Source organism: Aquarana catesbeiana, linkage group LG04, assembly GCF_042186555.1.
Source record: "Aquarana catesbeiana isolate 2022-GZ linkage group LG04, ASM4218655v1, whole genome shotgun sequence".
Lineage (NCBI taxonomy): Eukaryota > Metazoa > Chordata > Amphibia > Anura > Ranidae > Aquarana > Aquarana catesbeiana.
The window spans coordinates 14,224,900-14,247,161 of NC_133327.1; the positions used below are offsets into that span (position 1 = coordinate 14,224,900).

A 22,262-nucleotide genomic window follows, 5' to 3' on the forward strand; every position below is an offset into this window, starting at 1 on the left:
TAAGGTTGAGGATTAGCATTAGAATTTAGGATTAGGTTTTACGGTTAGTGGTTAGGCTGGGGTGTCACATTAGGTTTATTGCTTTATTGTAGGGATTACATAGAGGTTTACATGTAAAATACAGATTTTGGGTAAGGTATGTAATTTATTTAGCATTAGTTTTTCAAGTATCCTAAAATATTTTTTTCAAGTTTGCTAAATAATTGTTGTGATAAATACATTAGTGCAAATTACATAGTTATGTTGGCAAACCAAATGTACTTAAAGCGGATTTCCACCCAAAAGTGGAACTTCCGCTTTAAGTACTCCTCGCCCTCTTACATGCCACATTTGGCATGTAATTTTTTTTTGGGGGGGGGGTGCCTAGTTTTGAGTGGGACTTCCTGTCCCACTTCCTGCTTCCGACTTCGGGCAGCCTAGGCGACTCCTTCTCCCTCTCGGCAATCTTCTAGGACACATCACAGGTTGCAGAAGTTTGCCTGTCCACTCGGAGAGTGCAGCGCGAGTCGCTGTGAAGCCGCAAAGCTGTCACGGCCAGGTTTCCCACAGTTTCAATGGAGGCGCCATGGAGAGGAGGGGAAGAAGAGCCAGGCTCCCTGCGGCCACATCGCTGGACCGCGGAACAGGTAAGTGTCTGTTTATTAAAAGTCAGCAGCTACACGTTTTGTAGCTGCTGACTTTTAATAAACTAAAAGCCTGGAACTCCGCTTTAACCTCCTTCAGAAGCATTTCACACAATAAAAACCCACCAAAACCCTTTCGTTTTTGAAGTTTTTTCACCTCCAATGACTACATTGACTATATTAAGGCAAAACAACATTAACGGGATTTTGGAACATGCAGATAAAAAGATGATGGTGAACCCGATAAGGAGGACAGAGCATGTCTGCAACGAGTCAGAGAGGATTTTCTACCCACACAAAAATGAACGGAATTGATATGTTCCCGGTAATAGAAACCCGATGTTATCTTCTCTGCAGTCTGTACACTCTGCAGAGCGCGCCGTCAGTCTTTGTACAAAAGAGTCATTTAAAAACTGTCCGATAACGTTCTATGTGATAGCCAAACACAAGGAAGGAAAAATGTGATCACCGTGTTCAAAGCTCATGGCCAACTGGGCAACTATATCAGTAAATATTCCATAATCTTTAGGCGGATCCACGGGTGAATATTATTTTCTATGTTTTACTTTAAAGTAACTCCTGACAGGTCTATGGATAATCACCAAGGCTTTACTACATTGCACAGTGCTGTTGTTCCTGATTACAGGAGGAGAGAACAGAAGTGTAGCACACCCCCTAGAGCGGACTTTCTCAACCTTTTCAACATGGAGGAACCCTTAAAATAAACTTTTGGTCTCAGGGAACCCCTGTTAAAAATTTCTATATCTACAACTCATGATACATCAGTGGGATGGTCAATGGAAGAGTGCTCCTTACATCTGTGGTCTTGGGGAAGAATTTCCCCCTACAGATAGCCAAAAAGATCATTGGTGTCACTGGGAACCCCTAGCAACCATTGGAGGAACCTTGGTTGAGAAACCCTGCCCTAGGGAGTTGCTGGTAGTTTGGGCTTATTTCCTTCCTTCCTTAGCGCATACATAGCCAGGCACACTGCATTTTCAGCAGTCCCTCTGGCTCAAGAAGCAGTCTGGGGGGGGGCGTGGCTTGGTCATGGTGCTGTGAGGTTGTGAGACAGGGAGCTCAATGCAGTGATCGGGGAGAGAGCCTTTTGCAGTGTACCGACCTCAGGCTTTTTTCATGTCAGCGACTGATAAAGCTCCAGGGACACCTTCCGCACACAGAGGGCCAGATATTTCTGTATATTTCCTGCGGAATTCCACAATTCCAAGATGGCGCTGCCGCACAACACTAATGCCGCTTCAGCACGCAGAAGAGAGGAGGTAAAATACTGCCAGCTCCGGTTCCCGAGGCTCAGCAACCTTCAGACCATCCGGATTCCCTGATTCTATCTCCAGAGATCCCCAGACTCTCCTTCAGCCTCGCTGGCTGCCAGCTCGCAAGAAACAGCCGTATGCAGCTGCATGGAAGGACATCATCTCCCTCAATAGTGAGTACGCTCTCTAGAGAGATACATGATCTTAATCAGCAAATTGATCATGTGGACAGCAGTTGAGACCTCCTCAAATGTAATGGAAACTAGAGTGGCGGCCCTGGAGGAATTGCATACAAAATACCAAAGCCACATGATCATGTTACAATTCTTGATTGATGATGGTGAAAACCGCAATCGCAGAAACAATATTAGGCTGTGGGGTATACCGGAGGCCACCACAGGGGGCGATCTCAGAGCTACAGTAACTGCCATTTTTAACCTCCTGCTGGATAAGTCACCCACAGAGGAATTGGAGTTGGATCGGGTGCACAGAGACCCAGCAAGAGGGATGCCTCCTTCCCCAGAGATGTCCTTACCAGGGTACACTTTTATTCCATCAAAGAGGAAATACTACGTCGCACATGAGCCAGGGGCCCGGTGGACTTTGATGGTGTCTCCATCCGCCTCTTCCCTGACCTCTCGCGACTTACCCTATGGATGAGGGGGACTCTCCGCCCATTGCTGGAAGTCATCAGATTCTCTGGGGCAACCTGTCTAGCTGGGGACACCCATTCCATCTCTCAGTTCAAAGGGGAAATGACTCCTTCAATCTGTGTTGGCCTGAACAGCTAACAGATCTTTTTGTTTTCTTGGAGGCTCCGGAGGTCCCCATCCCAGATTGGCTGGATTTTCCAACTACCACTGGCAGCTCCCGTCCTGCATCTCTGAGACCTCAAAGATCCAGGAAGCGAAGATGACAATCCAAGGACACTCCGACCTCTCCTGAGCCTTAATTTTGTCGTTTTCTTGGTTGTCATCTGTTTCTGTGGCGGCGTGGTAGGAGGCTACATAGAGTACACTGCACACTGGCAAGTTCGCCCACTTAGTTGTTTGTGATACCTGCAGGCACCAAGTGTCTGAGAACTGTAGGGGCCCAGTTCCTCACTTTCATAAGACTGAACAGCTGTTTGCTACCCAGCCAGGCTGGCAAATCGGAGCTCACAGAGGCTGCCTCATGTTTTGTTCCTTAATGTGATTGACATGCTTGACACGATCTGATCAGTTGTGCTCCTCAGCTGGAAGGGGGCTGATGCGCTGCATCCCCTCCCCACTATAGTCCAGGGTTGTTTGGTTTTTTTGTTTTTTTTTTTAACTTTTTCCCTGGCGTGAGGCTGGAGGCTGTGGCAACTCCTCCCGGAAGGCTGTGGAACACTATGCCTTGTGCTATTTCAGATCATGTAGAGTCTCGTGTGTACTATCTCTTATTGGGTTCTTGTTCTGGTTTATGGCTATCTTTGCACGAGTTTACAGGTAGGCATATTGGCTGGATCAATGACCATTCATTTATCCTATAGGTCCCATAGCCTTTGTTAGGGGTTTCTCTGTGATTCCTCTCCCTCGCAGTTGAGGTCCCAGTCTAGCCTATTAATATAGGCCCTCACCCAACGGCACATCTCTCATTGCTTTACAGAGTCAGTCTTCCACTCCCCACCCATAGGCTGCACTTAAGTGCCCTAGGCTCTTTACAGTCAACTTTAGATCACCCAGTACACTTTCTCTTTTTGCTCCCCCTTTTTTTTCAGCTTCTAGTGCTTATTTCTTGTACTTCTTTCTTGCTTCCTCTTCCCCCCTTCTTTCTAGTGAGGTTGGTTTCTTTCCCCCCTCCTCTTTATTTTTTTTTTTTGTGTCACTATCCTGGATCTGTGCAGGGAGAATGTTACCCCCTGCAAATCGCACCTCCCGCCAATCAGGGAACGGGCTCAAATTTACCTCCCTAAATGTTCGTGGTTTGGCCACTCCAGAGAAGCAGTCCAGACTTCTTTCTGTCTTCAAAAGGCTCTGTACTCAAGTGGCGTTCCTGCAGGAGACCCACTTCTACAGTGTACAATTAGAGTGTACAATCTTATTCATATGGCCCGGTCATCGAGGAGCCCTTTTCTGTTGCTTTCCACAGACGCAGAAAAGGTCTTTGACAGGGTGGCCTGGCACTTTATGCGGGCAACCCTGGCTCACATTGGTCTGGGTCCCAATATGCTCAAATGGATTCTTTACCTCTATTCCGCCCCGTCGGCGTCTGTTCGCGTAAATGAATGGCGCTCTGACTTCTTTGATATAGCAAACGGGACAAGACCGGGCTGCCTCCTCTCCCCGATTATTTTTATCTTGACTCTAGAGCCCTTTCTGTGTTCCATCAGAAACGACCCCAACATTTTGGGTGTAAGAAGTCCTCAGGGCATCATAAAATCGCAGCATACTCAAACGACTTAATCTTTAGCCCACCGTATCTCTTTCCAATATCCTAGAGGCCTTGCGTGTATATGGAGATATGTCAAACTTTAAGGTCAATTTTGCTAAGTCAGCGGTGCTAAACATAATGGTCCCAGATTCCGATGTCCAAAGTCTACGCACGTCTTTTGCGTTCCACTGGGCAGACAAATCTATTCAGTATTTGGGTATTAACATCACCCCTGACCCAGCAAACTTGCATTCCTCAAATTTTCTACCCATGCTTCACGGACTGAAAACTGAACTCCAACATTGGCATACCCTGACCTTGACCTGGAGATACTGCACCTGTACGGAGACTTACCTGCAGGAGGTCGCCCGATCCGAGTCCTTACTGAGCTAGACCTGGCAGCTGCCCAGATTTTCTTACTTGGGCTTCTGTACACCTCTCGAGATAGTGACCCATTTGCCTTGTTTTGTTTGTTCCCCCCCCTCCACCCCCCTTCTTTCTTCCCTTATTTTCTTCTAAACTCTTGCTACATAGCTGTGGTAACGGAAAATATGGAAATTAGCAGACTTCTCGGAAGAAATGTGTTATGAGATGATATCCACGGATAAATAATTGATGCAAAAAGTTAGAAAAGCTAACATTTCTATCCACTTTCTCATATTACTAGATATATATTTCGTTAGTTGTAACTTTACTGTTTGATTTTTGATATGTGTACTTAAGGGCCTTCAGGCCCCTCGGCTTCGCTGAAGATAGATATTATGGTATATACAAAGCTATTCATAAACTGTCAGCAAACGTAGTCACAGGTCTTGTATGTTTATATTTTTAGCTTATGGTGTCTGCCATTGAAGTATTCCTATTTGGCACCTTTGTTCAGTTTGGCAATATGTAAAGATGCCCTGACCTGTAACTGAGATGCTTTGCCTTAATAAAAGAATAAAAAAATTAAAAAAGAAGCCGTCTAGGGGTTGTTTTTTTTTTTATTAGGGAACAATGAACTTGGATGGGGGTAGTTCCACTTGTGAGCTTTATTTGACCCTTGGATTCCTGAGAGGGTCCTTGTTTCAGTCCCCCACCTAAGCCTAGCTAGGATACTCAATGCTTTCTGTTGAATCCTTCCCGGGCTTCTGCCCAGGAGGGCAAGGCCCCTTAGCAGGGGTCTCCTTCCAGCTGGACCCTGGAATGCTGCCTTACACCAGCATGCTGCAATTTCTCTTTGTAGCTCACGCTCTAATTATTTATGGGCTCTTACCGGCCCCCACCTTCTGGGCACACCTCCCCAGGGATTGGTGGAAGTCCCATAATTATTCAGACTGTGGACCTGCTCTCCAACCCACTATGTTCTGGAAACCTCTAGAGAGTGCCAGAATACAGGGCGAAGTAGCAGAGCAGCAGCCTGTGAAAACCTGAGCAGCCATAGCCAATCAACCCCTTGCTCCACTGATTTCAGTGGAGCCAAACTAAATTTACCTAACAACTGTACCTAAACCCAGGAGAGTGCTACAGAAGGTTAACTTCATCAGTGTGCCTCTGCTCCTTTATTGTCAACTCACATGCTGGAGATGGCTTGGTGACCAAGCTTTATGACTTGAAGAATTCCAGGCATGGATATTTTATAAATAGATACATTGATCCAGACTGAACCTATGTAACTGTGTACATGACATACCTGGCCAACGCTCCTGGAAGCTAGAAATCATTGAAGGAGACACAGCTACTCCAATGATCTCCACTGGCTTTGGGATCCTGTGAATGCAAAGCGTTCAGATGAAGAGGCTGGGCAGTGATGTCACACTTTGCCCATGCCAAGCGGCTGACCTCCTGGGTTCAGAATGCAGCAGGTCAGCTGCTCAGCACAGGATCCAGAAGCAAGTGGAGATCATTGGAATAGCGATGTCTACTTCAGTGATTTCCATCTTCCAGGGGCATAAGCCAGGTATGGTATATACACATAGTTACATTAGTCTAAGCTGGACTAATGTAAGTATGTACTGTGCATAATATCCATAATTGGAATTCCTCTTTAATTGCAGAGGAGAAACGTGAAGTTACCAGCCCATCTTTGCTGTCAGGCAGGAGTGCCCAGAACGCAAGAATATTGAACACCATTACACATTTTATCTAATTCAATTACATAATCTTGGCCAAGTTTCACATAATTAGTATCACCGAATGCTGAATGGTGGCTGGTAAGGGGCTAGGCTTGGAGTTACGCTGTGAAAGACTCAACTGGCACCAGAGGCATAACTTAGAGCTGGTTGGCACCGGTGCCAACGTTGACTTGGGCCCCCCCATTAGCTTCCTCCACTTTCACCAAATATACTCCAAGAGCCCAAAGAGAGATTTCAGATCTTATATTTACATGTAACGCACTCCCTAAAGAGCCGCAGATAACTGGGATCCCCCACCCTGCACAGCCAGGCACACCGAATTTCCACAGGCACTCTTGAGGCAGAGAACAGTCTGTGTTTTTTTTTCTTTTATTAGAGGGTAAAAACTTGGATAGGGAAGGGAGGTTATGGGATGCCGACTTAACATATACAGTCTCTATATACAAATCCACTTCTGCCTCCAGCACACGCTTGCTTGCAGAACCCAGCTGGACCACTGCAAATGTCTGACAGTCACTCAGTCAGATTGAAGGCAATAGCCCATTACAGGCAGGAAGCTGAGGCCCCTTGGTTGTGTAGCAAAAGATTGCAGTGTCCAACTTGTACTCTTCCTCCTGTGGCTACTGATTCCAGCACCACCTCTACAGGCACTGCCAACCCACCTGACTACAGCTGCCCCCCTCTCACTAGCCCTCCAGGCTAACTTCTCCACCACAGTCCTCCAGACCACCTGGCTGACTATCAGGAGATCTCCCAGATGTGCTGACCTGCTCCTGCTGTCCTCTCTTTTGCTCCTATGCCTCCAGGTAGGGCTTCCTCCGTGTGTTGTGGCAGGATCCTTCGAGCACCCGAAACCCGGCCCATGGTCACCCCCCCTCTCCAGACTAGGGGGCACCCCTAAGGGCCACTGACAGCCTCCTCAGCACTCCATCCACATCTTCCACCCGACTGCCCCTCCTGGCATGACTCAGCCCTTTACTGGGGATTGGCTGAGGTCCTCATAAACATGCCAAGCAGCCTCTCCTAACCTCCACCCACTATGTATAGAACGTTCTCCAATGTCCCAGAAAACAGGGGGAGGCATCAGAGAGGCTACTAGGATGAGTCATCCAGCCCTGATTTACTGAATCCTGATCCAGATTAACAGCTCAGGCTAAAAAATTTGCCTACACTTATGCCGCGTAAACACGAGCGGACTTTACGGCAGACTTTGCCCGGCGGACGGGATTTGGTCGGACAATTCGATCGTGTGTGGGCTACAGCGGACTTCGTTTTCTCAAAAGTTGGACGGACTTAGATTTGAAACATGTTTTCAATTAATCAGTCAAAATCGAGTCCGGTCGAAAAGTCCGCCGTCTGTATGCTACTTCGACGGACATAAAGCCACGCTAGGGCAGCTATTGGCTACTGGCTATGAACTTCCTTGTTTTAGTCCGGTCGTACGTCATCACATACGAATTCAACGGACTTTGGTGGATTGTGTGTAGGCAAGTCCGTTCATTCAGAAAGTCTGTTGTAAAGTACGTCGAAAAGTCCGCCGGGCAAAGTCTGCCTTAAAGTCCGCTCGTGTGTACGCGGCATAACACCTAGCACAACTAGAAGCCTACCTAAAAATAGTAAGGAAAATCCCTGTTTTGTTCCTTGCATTTGTATATACTTAGTTAGTTAGTCAGTTAGGTGTGTATAGGGTTGCCGTGTTCTTGTGCTTTTTCACTTGTTTGGCTATGTTTACTGGCGTTGTTTGTTTAAGCTTGTCTTTTTCCTTAATAAATACATTTATTTCCCTTACCCATCTGTTTCTGAGTCCTTTATGGTGTAGCCTACTGATCTGATCCCCCCGTGCTGGATGCCTGTATATGGCACATCCCTGACAGGGTCTACCAATCAAAATATAAGACCGATAGGACAGCCGAAGGTGTTGGCTAAGGCACGTAACTTTAGCTGCCTATATCTATGCATCCACTAATGAGTTTTAAAGCTGTTTTTCACTTTTACTGAATTGAAGTTGAGTTGCCCAAGCTTGTGACAGGTTTCCTTTAATCGGTACAGGAAATACTCTTCTAAAAAAAAAAAAAAACATTATAATCTTCCTTACTGGAAGTGTTATCTTTCCTGATCTACAAACATGCATTGACTCATATGAATCTCTGCACTATATAAGCTCCACGTTTTAGATGTAGGTAGGGCAGCTTCCCAGTCTGATTATTCTTATACACAGATAGACCTTGGCTTTCTGTACTATATTTACCCTTGTAAACTTTTCATTGTGTTATGAATTCCGTGTGTTTATTACTGCATACAGAAGGGACAAAGGGCTATATAAAGGAAGGTGTGACTGTCAAAAGTCAGATAGGAGTTATTAAATATGGAGGTGCAATGGATCTGTGCATCTTAGTGACTGAGGGTAAAACAAATGTTAATGCCTGAACACAATTCTGCAACTTTGAGGTGCGTTCCAAAAAACGTACATATTATCACAATATTTTGTGTATTCAAATGGATTATACAACACTTTTTTTCAGGACAAATTGGGATTTCTTTTGGTGGTAAATGGTAATGGATAGCTCCTGGGTTTTTTTTTTTTTCAAAATAGTAAGAAAAAAAAAATCAGTTTAGCTGTATTTCTTGCTATTACCACCAAAGAACAACCCAAAATAAATTCTCCTACTCTTGTCAGGTCTCTAAAATAAAACTGGCACTCCCCTCCATTCCCTGTAGAAGAAGAGGTTTTATGCTCTCCTCTCTAGTGTCCTGTGTCTCCTACCTCCCCTCCATGCCATGTAATAGAAGAGGTATTATACTCTCATCTTGGGTGTCCCATATCTTCTATATCCCCATCATTCCCTGTAATAGAAGAGGTATTGTCCTCCCCTCTCCAGAGTCCTGTGTCTCCTACCTCCCCTCCATTCCATGTAATAGAAGAGGTATTGCCCTCCCCTCTCCAGAGTCCTGTGTCTCCTACCTCCCTTCCATTCCCTGTAATAGAAGAGGTAATGTACTCACAGATTCTGGTGTCCCATATCTTCTCCATCCCCTCCGTCCCTGTAATAAAAGAGGTATTATACTCACCCTTCTGGTGTCCTGTGTCTCCTCAGTTCCTTGTAATAGAAGAGGTATTGTGCTCCCCTCTCCAATGCCCCATGTCTTCTCACTCCCCTCAGTTCCCTGTAATAAAAGAGTTTTTATACTCACCTTTCTGTTGTACTGTATTTCCTACTTCCTCTTCGTTCCTTGTATTAGAAGAGGTATTATATTCTCCTCTCTATTGTCTCATGTCTCCTACCCCCTCCATTTCCTGTATTAGAAGAGGTATTATATTCTCCTCTCTATTGTCTCATGTCTCCTACCCCCTCCATTTCCTGTATTAGAAGAGGTATTATATTCTCCTCTCTGTTGTCCTGTGTCTCCTACCTCCCCTCCATTCCCTGTAATAGAAGAGGTATTATATTCCCCTCTTGGGTAACCTGTGTCTCCTACCTCCCCTCCATTCCCTGTAATAGAAGAGGTATTTTACTCACCTTTCCGGTATCCCGTGTCTCCTACATCACTTACGTTCTCTGTAATAGAAGTAAGATACCCCTCTCTAGTGACCTGGGTCTACTTCAACCTCCCCTCCATTCCCGGTAATAGAAGAGGTATTTTACTCACTCACCTTTCTGGTATCCCGTGTCTCCTACCTCACCTACGTTCCCTGTAATAGAAGTATTATATCCCCCCTCCTCTAGTGACCTTGGTCTTCTACCTCCCCTCTATTCCCTGAAATAGAAGAGATATCATGCTCACCTGTCCGGTGTTCCATGCCTCCTACCTTCCCTCTATACTCTGTAACTGAAGAAGTATTGTACCCACCTCTCTGGTGTACCTTGTCTCCTACCTCCCCTCCATTCCCTGTTACAGGAAATATATTATACTTCCCTCTCTGGTGTCCTAAATCTCATACCACCCCTCCATTCTCTGTAATAGAAGCAGTATTATAGTCTCATCTTCGGTGTCCTGAGTCTCCTACATCCCCTCCATTCCCGGTAATAAAAGAAGTAATATACCCACCTCTCTGGTGTACCTTGTCTCCTACCTCCCCTCCATTCTCTGTTACAAGAAAGATATTATACTTCCCTCTCTGGTGTCCTAAATCTCATACCCCCCCCTCCATTCTCTGTAATAGAAGCAGCATTATAGTCCTGAGTCTCCTACATCCCCTCTGTTCCCTGTAATAGAAGAGGTATTATACTCACCTCTCTGGTGTCTTGTGTCTCCTACCTCTCCTCTGTTACCTATAATAGAAGAGATATTATAGGTGTGTGTAATAGAAGCGGTATTATGGCTCCTACCACCCTTCCATTCCCTGTAATAGAAGCATTATACCTTATCTCCAATGACCTGGGTCTCCTACCTCCCCTCCATTCCCTGGCGTTCAAAACGTCCGGGAGTGTCCAATGCCTGTGTGGCTTCTTTCTCAAATTCCTATTTCTACCATCACAATTGTATATGAAATAAAACAAAGCCATTATAACACAATGGAGAAGCTGCTGTTGGCTGATAGAACACATCGTATTCAGATTAATATTCCCAAATTTGCAAACTGCTGGGTCATTTGTTCCCGGAGATCCCTAGACTGATGTGGAAAGCACACATCTAGTAGGTAACCCAATCCCTTTTATTAGATCAGAGACTTAACTCGCTCTGCCCTTAAATCTAAGACCCCACCAGGAACGTGTAAATCACGGATAATAGAATTAGAGGGAAACATTCCTCCTGAGATGTTATTTTGAGGTCAGCTGTCCATTAGAGAAGAACAGAAAAAATGTTAAAACCTCTCAGTTGTCAGGCAGGGTGGCCTCTTTGGATCTCGCTTTTGGATAAATGCAGAAAGATATCAGTTTGCAAACTTTGAATTTTGTGCATTTGGTCATATTATCTTGCTTTCAATAGATGGCCCCTGGATGGGGGGATATCTAGGGCTTCTCAGCCTCTGGTAGACTCCAATCCTGTAGTTCCATAGCTGGTGACACCCATCATTGGCTGAGCCTTGTCTTAGCCTTATAATGAGGGATATCTGTATCGAGCAAGAGTCCAGCCTAATATTCGAATGGAATCATCCAGGCTGCTGCTAGAACCAGTTCTTGTTCTGACATAGTTTTCACCCATCGTTGGCTGAGCTAACAGTTCTTGATCTGGCATAATTTACACCTATCGGTGGCTGGTGACACCCACCGTTGGCTGAGGCTTGCCTTAGCCTTATAATACAGGATATCGATGTCAAGCAGGATTCCAACTTAACATTGGAGTGAAATCATCTGGACTGCTGCTAGAAAGAGTTCTTGATCTGGCATAACAATTCTTGATCTGGCATAGTTTACTGTGCTTTCTCACAAGTTCAACCTCTTAACCACTTCAATACCGGACACATTACTGGGCACTGATGATGCTGCACTGATGAGGCTTCACTGATGGGCACTGATGAGCCTCATCAGTGCCCATCAGTGAAGCCTCATCAGTGCACTGAGTGTACTGAGCGGCACTAATAGGCACTGATGAGGTGGCACAGATGGGCACTGATTGGCGGCAGTTATAGGCACTGGTGAGCTGCCTTGATCTTTACTGATAAGCTGCATTGATCTGCACTGATTGGCACTGATGGGGCTGCACTGATAATCAGTGCCCTAATTATCAGTAAAGAGAATGTACCATCAGCCTTGCTGGTTATTGGCACTCCTTTCCTCACACATACACAGCATGTGAGGAAAAGACTGCCGATAGCCGTCAAGTCTGTGATAGGATGACAACACAGGGGCATCGATGGGAGACAGCGACAAGAACAGAGCGTTGTCACCATATAACAGGAAATGCTCGAGCTTGGAGAGCAACTTGGATGCGACTTTGGATGGGTGCAACTTGGATGCCACTTTGACCAATAATAATGAACAATTGTTACACAACTGTTGCATGTATAAGATTCAGGTGCGACTTTCATGCGACTTTTGAGGGTTTACATTGGGTGAATAGCTGGTTTTTAAGGATGCCGGTGGGTGGCATAATGTACAATAATGATGGTCATCTCCAACGACATGCACACTACTTAGTTCAATGTTATCCCACTAGAGCTCATGCATGAGAAACCTTCAGAAACCTGCGAGGGGGGCCCCAAGGTATCTACTGCCTAGGGGCCTCCACAGAGTTTAACCCGGCACTGCAAACAGGAACAGTAGCACAACAAATCCCATCCAGCTTCTGTATAACAAAAAAAACAGGGCATCTGTCATTTAGCTGCAGTAGCACTCCCGCCCTTAAATGACAGATCCCTGGCCGTCTTCTGTTTGCAAACAAGCTGGCGGAGGTCCTGTGTGGCATTGTTGACCAAATATGTTCATGGCCATACAGTTGTGCTCCTTAGTTTACATACCCTGGCAGAATTTATTTCTTGGCCATTTTTTCAGAGAATATGAATGATAACACAAAAACTTTTCCTTCACTCATGGATAGTGTTTGGCTGAAGCCATTTATTATCAATCAACTGTGTTTACTTTTTTTAAATCATAATGACAACAGAAACTACCCAAATGACCCTGATCAAAAGTTTACATACCCCAGTTCTTAATACCGTGTATTGACCCCTATGACATCAATGACAGCTTGAAGTCTTTTGTGGTATTTGTGGATGAGGCTCTTTATCTTCTCAGATGGTAAAGCTGTCCATTCCTCTTGGCAAAAAGCCTCCAGTTCTTGTAAATTCTTGGGCTGTCTTGCATGAACTGCACATTTGAGATCTCCCCAGAGGGGCTCAATGATATTGAGGTCAGGAGACTGAGATGGCCACTCCAGAACCTTCACTTTATTCTGCTGTAGCCAATGACAGGACGACTTGGCCTTGTGTTTTGGACCATTGTCATGTTGGAATGTCCAAGTACGTCCCATGCGCAGCTTCCTGGCTGATGAATGCAAATGTTCCTCCAGTATTTCTTGATAACATACTGCATTCATCTTGCCATCAATTTTGACCAAATTTCCTGTGCCTTTGTAGCTCACACATCCCCAAAACATCAGCGATCCACCTCCGTGTTTCACAGTAGGAATGGTGTACCTTTCATCATAGGCCTTGTTGACTCCTCTCCAAATGTAGAGTTTATGGTTGTGGCCAAAAAGCTCATTTTTGGTCTTGTCACTCCAAATGACTTTGTGCCAGAAGGTTTGAGTCTTGTCTCTGTGCTGTTTGGCGTATTGTAAGCGGGATACTTTGTGGCATTTGCGTAGTAATGTCTTTCTTCTGGCGACTCGATCATGCAGCCCATCTTTCTTCAAGTGCCTCCTTATTGTGCATCTTGAAACAGCCACACCACATGTTTTCAGAGAGTCCTGTATTTCACCTGAAGTTTATTTGTGGGTTTTTCTTTGCATCCTGAACAATTTTCCTGGCAGTTGTGACTGAAATTTTAGTTGGTCTACCTGACCGTGGTTTGGAGTTTGTAGAGTTTGAACACTGCTGATTGGCATTCTCAATTCCTTGGATATCTTTTTATATCCCTTTCCTGTTTTATACAGTTCAACCACCTTTTCCCGCAGATGCTTTGAGAATACTTTTACTTTATCCCATGACTCAGAATCCAGAAACGTCAGTGCAGCACTGGATGAAAGATGCAAGGGTCTGTCAGGAGTCCAGAAACTCATTGACCTTTTATACACACACTAATTACAAGCAAACAGATCACAGGTGAGGATGGTTACCTTTAATAGCCATTCAACCCCCTGTGTGTCAACTTGTGTGCAAGTTATCAGGCCAAAATCACCAAGGTATGTAAACTTTTGATCAGGGTCATTTGGGTAGTTTCTGTTGCCATTATGATTTAAAAGAAGTAAACACAGTTGATTGATAATAAATGGCTTCAGCCAAACACTAACCATGAGTGAAAGAAAAGTTTTTGTGTTCTCATTCATATTCTCTGAAAAATGGCCAAGAAATCATAAATTCTGGCAGGGTATGTAAACTTTTGAGCACAACTGTATCTTGTCAATGAGGTCACTCAGGATCCCTTCCACCTTGTTTTATATACAGAAGCCAGCCTGGGATCTGTCATTTGTGACAGGAGTAGCAGTGGATAACATGCAGTTTCACACGGTGAATAACTGTGTGAATATCTTATAAATACACCCCTAAATTTTCTGCTTCTGTATGTAAACAAACAGTGTCATTTAGCAGCAGGTGATAGCGGCAGTAGCGATATCACCTCACCAGTAGTTGGACAGATCCTTGGCCAACTACTGTTTGTAAACAAGCTGAAGGGGATCATGTGTGACAATGTTGACCAAATATGGTCATGACCATATCTGGTCAGTGAGGTCACTGAGGATCCTTGCCAGCTTGTTTACATACAGAAGCCGGCCAGGGATCTGTCATTTGTGACAGGACTAGCGGCCGATAAACATGCAGTTTCACAAGATGAATAGCTGTGCCAGTGTCTTATAAATACACCCCTAAATGTTTTGCTTCTGTACTGTATGTAAACAAACCTAGGCATCTGTCATTTAGCAGCAGTAGCACTATCACCTGTAAATGACAGATCCCTGGCCGGCTTCTGTTTGTAAACAAGCTGGAGGGGATCCTGTGTGAGATTGTTGACCAAATATGGTCATGACTATATCTGGTCAATGAGTTCACTCAGGATCTCTGCTGGTGCATTTACATACAGAAGCCAGCCAGGGATCTGTAATTTGCAACAGGAGTATCGGCAGATAAACATGCAATTTCACATGATGAATGGCTGTGGGAATTTTCTATAAATACATGCCTAAATGTATGTATGTAGGTATACAAACCTGGGCATCTGTTATCTAGCAGCGATAGCACTTACACCCTTGAATGACAAATCCCTGGCCAGTTTGTGGTTCCAATCAAGATGGAGGAGATCCTGCATGTCACTGTTGACCAAATAAGGTTATGGCCGTATCTGGTCGATGGGGTCAACCAGGATCTCTGCAGGCTTGTTCACATACAGAAGCTGGCCAGAGATCTGTCATTTGTGACAGGAGTAGCGGCGGATAAACATGCAGTTTTCCAAGATGAATGGCTGTGCGAATGTCTTAAAAAAACACTTCTGTAGCACCCTCTAGTGTGCCAGAAGTATAGTGCTATGTTTTTGGAAAGAATAGGTATATTTCATTGCTTGGCTGGCAGACAAGTCTGGGTTTGTTTTGATCTGGGTTGGGAGTGACTCAGACCAGAGCTGGGTGACTCACAGGCAGCGTCATCATGACCTCCCATTTCTTTCTAGAATTTTCTAGTGTTTACTGGAAAGGAAGGGGGAGAGGGGAGGTGGCGCTGTCTGGGGTGTTTTAAGGAGCCCTGACCAATCCCCAACCTGGATCGGCAGGGGGCAGGCCTCCTTAAATACTCAGGGTCAGCCCAGCTGGGGAGGAGTTGTTTAGGAGGAAGCTGGAGATGGAGTGCTAGGCTGTCGTGGCCGTGGAGGGAGCCCCCCCAGTCTAGGGGGGTGACCTTGGGCCTGGGGCTCAGGTGCGGACAGGACCCTTCTCACGGCACACGGAGGTGTCTTGGATAGGTGGTACGGGAGCAAGAGAGGACAGCAGGAGAGCACTGCAAGGCAAAGTCTCCAGGAGAGGAACAACAGGTTGCAGCCAAGAGGGCTGGTAATTAACACACAGCAAGGACAGGACTGGGGAAGCACGTCTGAGAGGACTGAGAGATTTCAGTTTGGGATGGGTGCAGAGGCAGTGGAGTGGACTGTGGAGACACGGGCAGTGGAGAGGGGCAGCTGCAGCCAGGAGGGCTGGCAGGGCCTGAAGAGGTGGTACTGGGAGTAGTAGCCACAGGGACAGCTAGCGCTGGGGCTTTCTACAATTTTTGCTACACCAAAGGGGCCTGCTGTCCCTGCCTGCAAAGGGCATTCACTTGAGGCCTGGCTGAGTCATTGTGAGGCCTTCACATCAGTGCTAGCTTTTCCGGGATGTGCAAGCAAGTGATGTGCTGGAGGTATTGAGGAGAGAGAGTCTGCAAGCAAGCGATGTGCTGGAGAGAAGAGAGGAGGTGTACATACTGGAGTTGTATAGTCTCAAGTTCCTGAATTGTTTCCTAATCAAATGGGCATCTCATGATATCCCATCCCCATCTAAGTTTATTCCCCTCAATAAAAAAATCAAAATTCAAGGACTGGCTTTCTGCCTGAGGGTGAATGAGAACTGTGTGCTTGGCTGGGCAGGGTGACAGATGGACCACAACACTCAGAAGCCCTTAGGGGGGTACCGCTACATTTCTAAATGTAATTTTGAACCCCTTCCCACCAGCCGCCGCAGTTGTACTGCGGCAGGTTGGCTCCCCTGGGCGAAACGACGTTACCCTACGTCGGTTCGCCTTTTGACCACTAGAGGATGTGCTGCCGGAGGCAATGCGAGTGCATCGCGCCCGCCGGGCACCCGCCACCGCTTGTAACAGAGCGAGAACTGGGATCTATTTGTGAAAAACGCACAGATCCCAGTTCTCTCAGGGGAGAGGAGACAGATCGTGTGTTCATACTAAGTATGAACACCGATCTCTCTCTCCTCCTAGTCAGTCCCATCTTCCCTACACTTAGAAGACACAGTGAGGGTACACATTTAACCTTTTGATCGCCCCCTAGTATTAACTCCTTCCCTGCCAGTGACATTTATACAGTAATCAGTGCATTTTTATAGCACTGATCGCTGTATTATTGTCACTGGTCCCAAAAATGTGTCAAAAGTGTCTGATCTGTCTGCCGCATAATCGAAGTTCCGATAAAAATCGATGATCACCGCCATTACTACCCTGTTTCCCTGAAAATAAGACCTAGTGTGATTGTCGGTGATGGCTGCAATATAAGCCCTAGTTAAAGTCCTTGTAGGTCTTATTTTCAGGGTAGGGCTTTATTTTGGGGAAACAGGATAGGGCTTATTTGGGGGGTAGGGCTTATATTGCAGCCATCACTGACAATCACGCTAGGTCTTATTTTCGGGGAAACAGGGTAGTAAAAAAAAAAAGTAATAATAATAAAAATGCAATAAATCTATCCCCTATTTTGTAGACGCTATAATTTTTGCGCAAACCAATCAATATACGCTTATTGGAATTTTTTTTTTTTTTTTTTACCAAAAGGCTTCTTAGCCGAAACGCGTCAAGGTGCAGCCTGTACCCGTGTACCCATGTAACCAATAAAGGACTTTTATTCAAAAGCATCCGAGTTGCCATCCCTCTTTGATTCAAGAAGAATACATATCGGCCTAAACTGAGGAAAAAATTGGTTTTTGCTTTTTTAAATTGAGATATTTATTATAGCAAAAAGTAAAAGATATTGTGTTTTTTTTCAAAATTGTCGCTCTTCTTTTGTTTATAGCGCAAAAAATAAAAACCGCAGAGGTGATCAAATACCAACAAAAGAAAGCTCAATTTGTGGGAATAAAAGGACAACAATTATGTTTGAGTACAGCGTCGCACGACCGCGCAATTGTCAGTTAAAGCGACGCAGTGCCGTATCGCAAAAAGTGGGCTGGTCATTGAGCAGCCAAATCTTCTGGAGCTGAAGTGGTTAAAGGAGTACATTGTACTGGATCCGCCACTTCACATGCAGGTTTAGGCACCCCCCATGCATATTACTCAAAGAAATTTTGTATTTTTATTGTTGTCTTTTAAGTTGTATTAAAAGGTCAGCTGCTTGCAATTTTTTTTTTTTTTTTGTCATTGTTACATGTCCCGCATTCACTTACCTCTATCCCTGAATTTATAATACACAGTGTGATGTCATACCCCCCATGAAGGCTACAGATAAAATTGGTGCTATACACAGTATCTCACAAAAGTGAGTACACCCCTCACATTTTTGTAAATAATTTATTCTATCTTTTCATGTGACAACACTGAAGAAATGACACTTTGCTACAATGTAAAGTAGTGAGTGTACAGCTTGTATAACAGTGTAAATTTACTGTCCCCTCAAAATAACTCAACACACAGCCATTAATGTCTAAACCGCTGGCAACAAAAGTGAGTACACCCCTAAGTGAAAATGTCCAAATTGGGCCCAATTAGCCATTTTCTCTCCCCGGTGTCATGTGACTCGTTAGTGTTACAAGGTCTCAGGTGTGAATGGGGAGCAGGTGTGTTAAATTTGGTGTTATGACTTGTAACGGGAGTCTCCTCCTGTGTTAGTCTGCTGCCGAAAGGGTGGAGATGTTACGGGAGTCACTTTGGGGGGGGAGGGGGTTGGGGGAACCCAGAATCCCTTGGAGAGTTTGGTAAACCCTTGCTTCAGCTCCCCATGCACCTCTTATGTCTGAGTGACCTTGTGTCTATTAGAGGCATAGGGTGACCAAGAAAACGTGGCTTGGATAACTTAAAATGAAACAGTAATACCGTACTTATCCACCATATCTCCCAGGAAATATACAAAGACTATTCCCGGTTTATTTGATTCTGAATTCTGAACTATATGTGTTAATTGAAAGAACTAGTCACATTGGCCTATGTACAATGGTGGAGACGGTCCATGTTCTACTAGGGGCTCCTGCTATTTGAAAGTGAAGGTGTCCTGTGTTTATGTTTATAATAATGTGTGTTGTGTCTTCTGAGCTAAAAAACCTGAAAGGTCATAGCTCTGAGCCACCTAGGCTGTTTAAATGATTAGTTAATTAGCTATGTTAATTCTGTTTCTGGAAGATTGCCAAGACCATGAAACTGAGCTGCAGCACGGTGGCCAAGACCATACAGCGGTTTAACAGGACAGGTTCCCCTCAGAACAAGCCTCGTCATGGTTGACCAAAGAGGTTGAGTGAACGTGCTCAGCGTCATATCCAGAGGTTGTCTTTGGGAAATAGACGTATGAGTGCTGCCAGCATTGCAGCAGAGGTTGAAGGGGTGGGGGGGTCAGCCTGTCAGTGCTCAGACCATACGCCGCACACTGCATCAAATTGGTCTGCATGGCTGTCGTCCCAGAAGGAAGCCTCTTCTAAAGATGACGCACAAGAAAGCCTGCAAACAGTTTGCTGAAGACAAGCAGACTAAGGACATGGATTACTGGAACCATGTCCTGTGGTCTGATGAGACCAAGATAAACTTATTGGGTTCAGATGGTGTCAAGCGTGTGTGGTGGCAACCAGGTGAGGAGTACAAAGACAAGTGTGTCTTGCCTACAGTCAAGCATGGTGGTGGGAGTGTCTTGGTCTGGGGCTGCATGAGTGCTGCGGGCACTGGGGAGCTACAGTTCATTGAGGGAACCATGAATGCCAACATGTACTGTGACATACTGAAGCAGAGCATGATCCCCTCCCTTCAGAGACTGGGCTGCAGGGCAGTATTCCAACATGATAATGACCCCAAACATACCTCCAAGACTACACTGCCTTGCTAAAGAAGCTGAGGGTAAAGGTGATGGACTGGCCAAGAATGTCTCCAGACCTAAACCCTATTGATCATCTGTGGGGCATCCTCAGATGGAAGGTGGAGGAGCGCAAGGTCTCCAACATCCACCAGCTCCGTGATGTCGTCATGGAGGAGTGGAAGAGGACTCCAGTGACAACCTGTGAAGCTCTGGTGAACTCCATGCCCAAGGGGGTTAAGGCAGTGCTGGAAAATAATGGTGGCCACACAAAATATTGACACTTTGGGCCCAATTTGGACATTTTCACTTAGGGGTGTACTCACTTTTGTTGCCAGCGGTTTAGACATTAATGGCTGTGTGTTGAGTTATTTTGAGGGGACAGCAAATTTACACTGTTATACAAGCTGTACACTCACTACTTTACATTGTAGCAAAGTGTCATTTCTTCAGTGTTGTCACATGAAAAGATAGAATAAAATATTTACAAAAATGTGAGGGGGTGTACTCACTTTTGTGAGATTATGTAAATCAAAACGCCAGCAATAATAAAACGAATAATTGCAACAATGGCCAATACTTGTGGTGCGTACACACGGCATACTTCAGATTCAGCTATTACCGACCATTGCATAATTCCAAACACTTGGCTGGGAAATAAGTAACACGTTTTCTTCTGTTGTTGTGCCGTTGGTGTAAATATATCTTGACTAATTCAATCCACATCTCCGCTTTGCAGAAAGGGCGCAGACTGTGGTTCCATGGCTCCCTCTGGGGACCATTTCCTGCATTACACAAGTGGAAAAGACGGAACGCTCTCCTTGGCGCTGGTGCTAGTCAACGTGGTCCTGGTGTCAGGCGCAATTCTCCTGTATTGCTCAATATGTAAAAGGTAGGTTAAAAAAAAAAAACTTTAAACAATGGGTTCAACTAATTCTTGAAACTGAATTTCATGCAAACTGTTAAATACACAAATTAAAAAAAAAAATGAAAATACACCTACACTATATTGTCAAAAGTATTGGGACGTCTGCCTTTACACGCACATGAACTTTAATGGCATCCCAGTCTTAGTCCATAGGGTTCAATATGGAGTTGGCCCACCCTTTACAGCTATAACAGCTTCAACTCTTCTGGGAGTGTGTCTATGGGAATGTTTGACCATTCTTCCAGAAGTGCATTTGTGAGGTCAGGCACCGATGTTGGACGAGAAGGCCTGGCTCGGAGTCTCCGCTCTAATTAATGCCAAAGGTGTTCTATCAGGTTGAGGTCAGGACTGAGCAGGCCAGTCAAGTTCTTCCACCCCAAACTGGCTCATGTCTTTATGGACCTTGCTGTACAGGGACTGCTCTACAAGTCAAATGTAGGTACTGCGACTCCCCCAAAATCCCCCTGCCTAGCACATATACTTCCCCCTCACCCCCCCCCCCCCAAATTACCCCACCTAGCACACACACAAATTTCCCCTCCTAGAACACGTCCCCTCCCCCCAAACTAAAACCTAACCCCCCCCAGCGCAAATCCCCCCTTACTCCTTTTCCAGCACAAATCCCCCCTCCCTGCTCAAATACCCCCCAAATCTCCCCTCCTAGAATGAATCTTATTCCCACTGCCCCCAAATTCCCCCTCCTAGCACAAATCCCCCCAATCTCTTTGAGTCCTTGAGCACAAATCTCTCTCAATCCCCTCTACTAGCATACATTCTGTCCCCCCAATCCCCCAACCCTGTAAAAATCCCCCCCAGTCACCCCTCCTAGCACATCCTCCCTCAAATTTCCTCTCCTAGAACAAGTTTTATCCCCCATTTTGCCCAAATTTCCCCTCCTAGCACAAGTCCCTCCCCCATCCCCTCCACCAGCACAAATCCCCTCTTTCCCTCTTCCAGCACAAAACCCCCCAATCCCCCCTCTCTGCCCTGCCCAACACCCCCCCCCCAAATCACCCCTCCTATCACATTCCCCCAAAATTTCCCCTCCTAGAACAAATCCTATTCCCACTGCCACCCCAATTCCCCTCCTAGCACAAGTTCCCTACCCCCCTGAAACCCCCTCGAGCACAAATCACTCCTTCTCCTCTTCCCGTACAAATCACACACCCCCATCCCCCTCCTAGCACAAATCCTTCCCCTCATCCCCCCTCCCTGCACAAATCCCTAGCACGTCCTCCCAAATGTCCCCTCCTAGAACAAATCTTACCCCCAATGCCCCCAAATTCCTCCTCCTAGCACAAATCCCCTCCCCCTCGAATCTGCCCGAGCACAAATCACCCCTTCTCCTCTTCAAGCACAAATCACCCTCAACCCCCCTTCCTAGCACAAATACTTTCCATCCCCCCTCCCTGCACAAATCCCACACAAATTACCCCTCCTAGCACATCCTCACAAATTTCCCCTCCTAGAACAAATCTTACCCCCAATGCCACCAAATTCCTCCTCCTAGCACAAATTCCCTCCCCCTCGAATCCACCCGAGCACAAATCACCCCTTCTCCTCTTCAAGCACAAATCACTCTCAACCCCTCTTCC

General features: G+C 45.7%; 1 protein-coding gene across 1 annotated transcript in view; it reads left to right on the forward strand.

Annotated features, from left to right (window-relative positions):
* LOC141139065 (uncharacterized) overlaps window positions 1–22,262 on the forward strand; it is a 98,490-nt gene that overhangs the window by 18,975 nt on the left and 57,253 nt on the right. Inside the window, exon 2 of the mRNA XM_073624857.1 lies at window positions 20,479–20,631. Within this exon, the coding sequence (XP_073480958.1) occupies window positions 20,501–20,631 (131 nt within the window). The 5' untranslated portion in view covers window positions 20,479–20,500. The remainder of the gene's footprint in view (window positions 1–20,478; window positions 20,632–22,262) is intronic.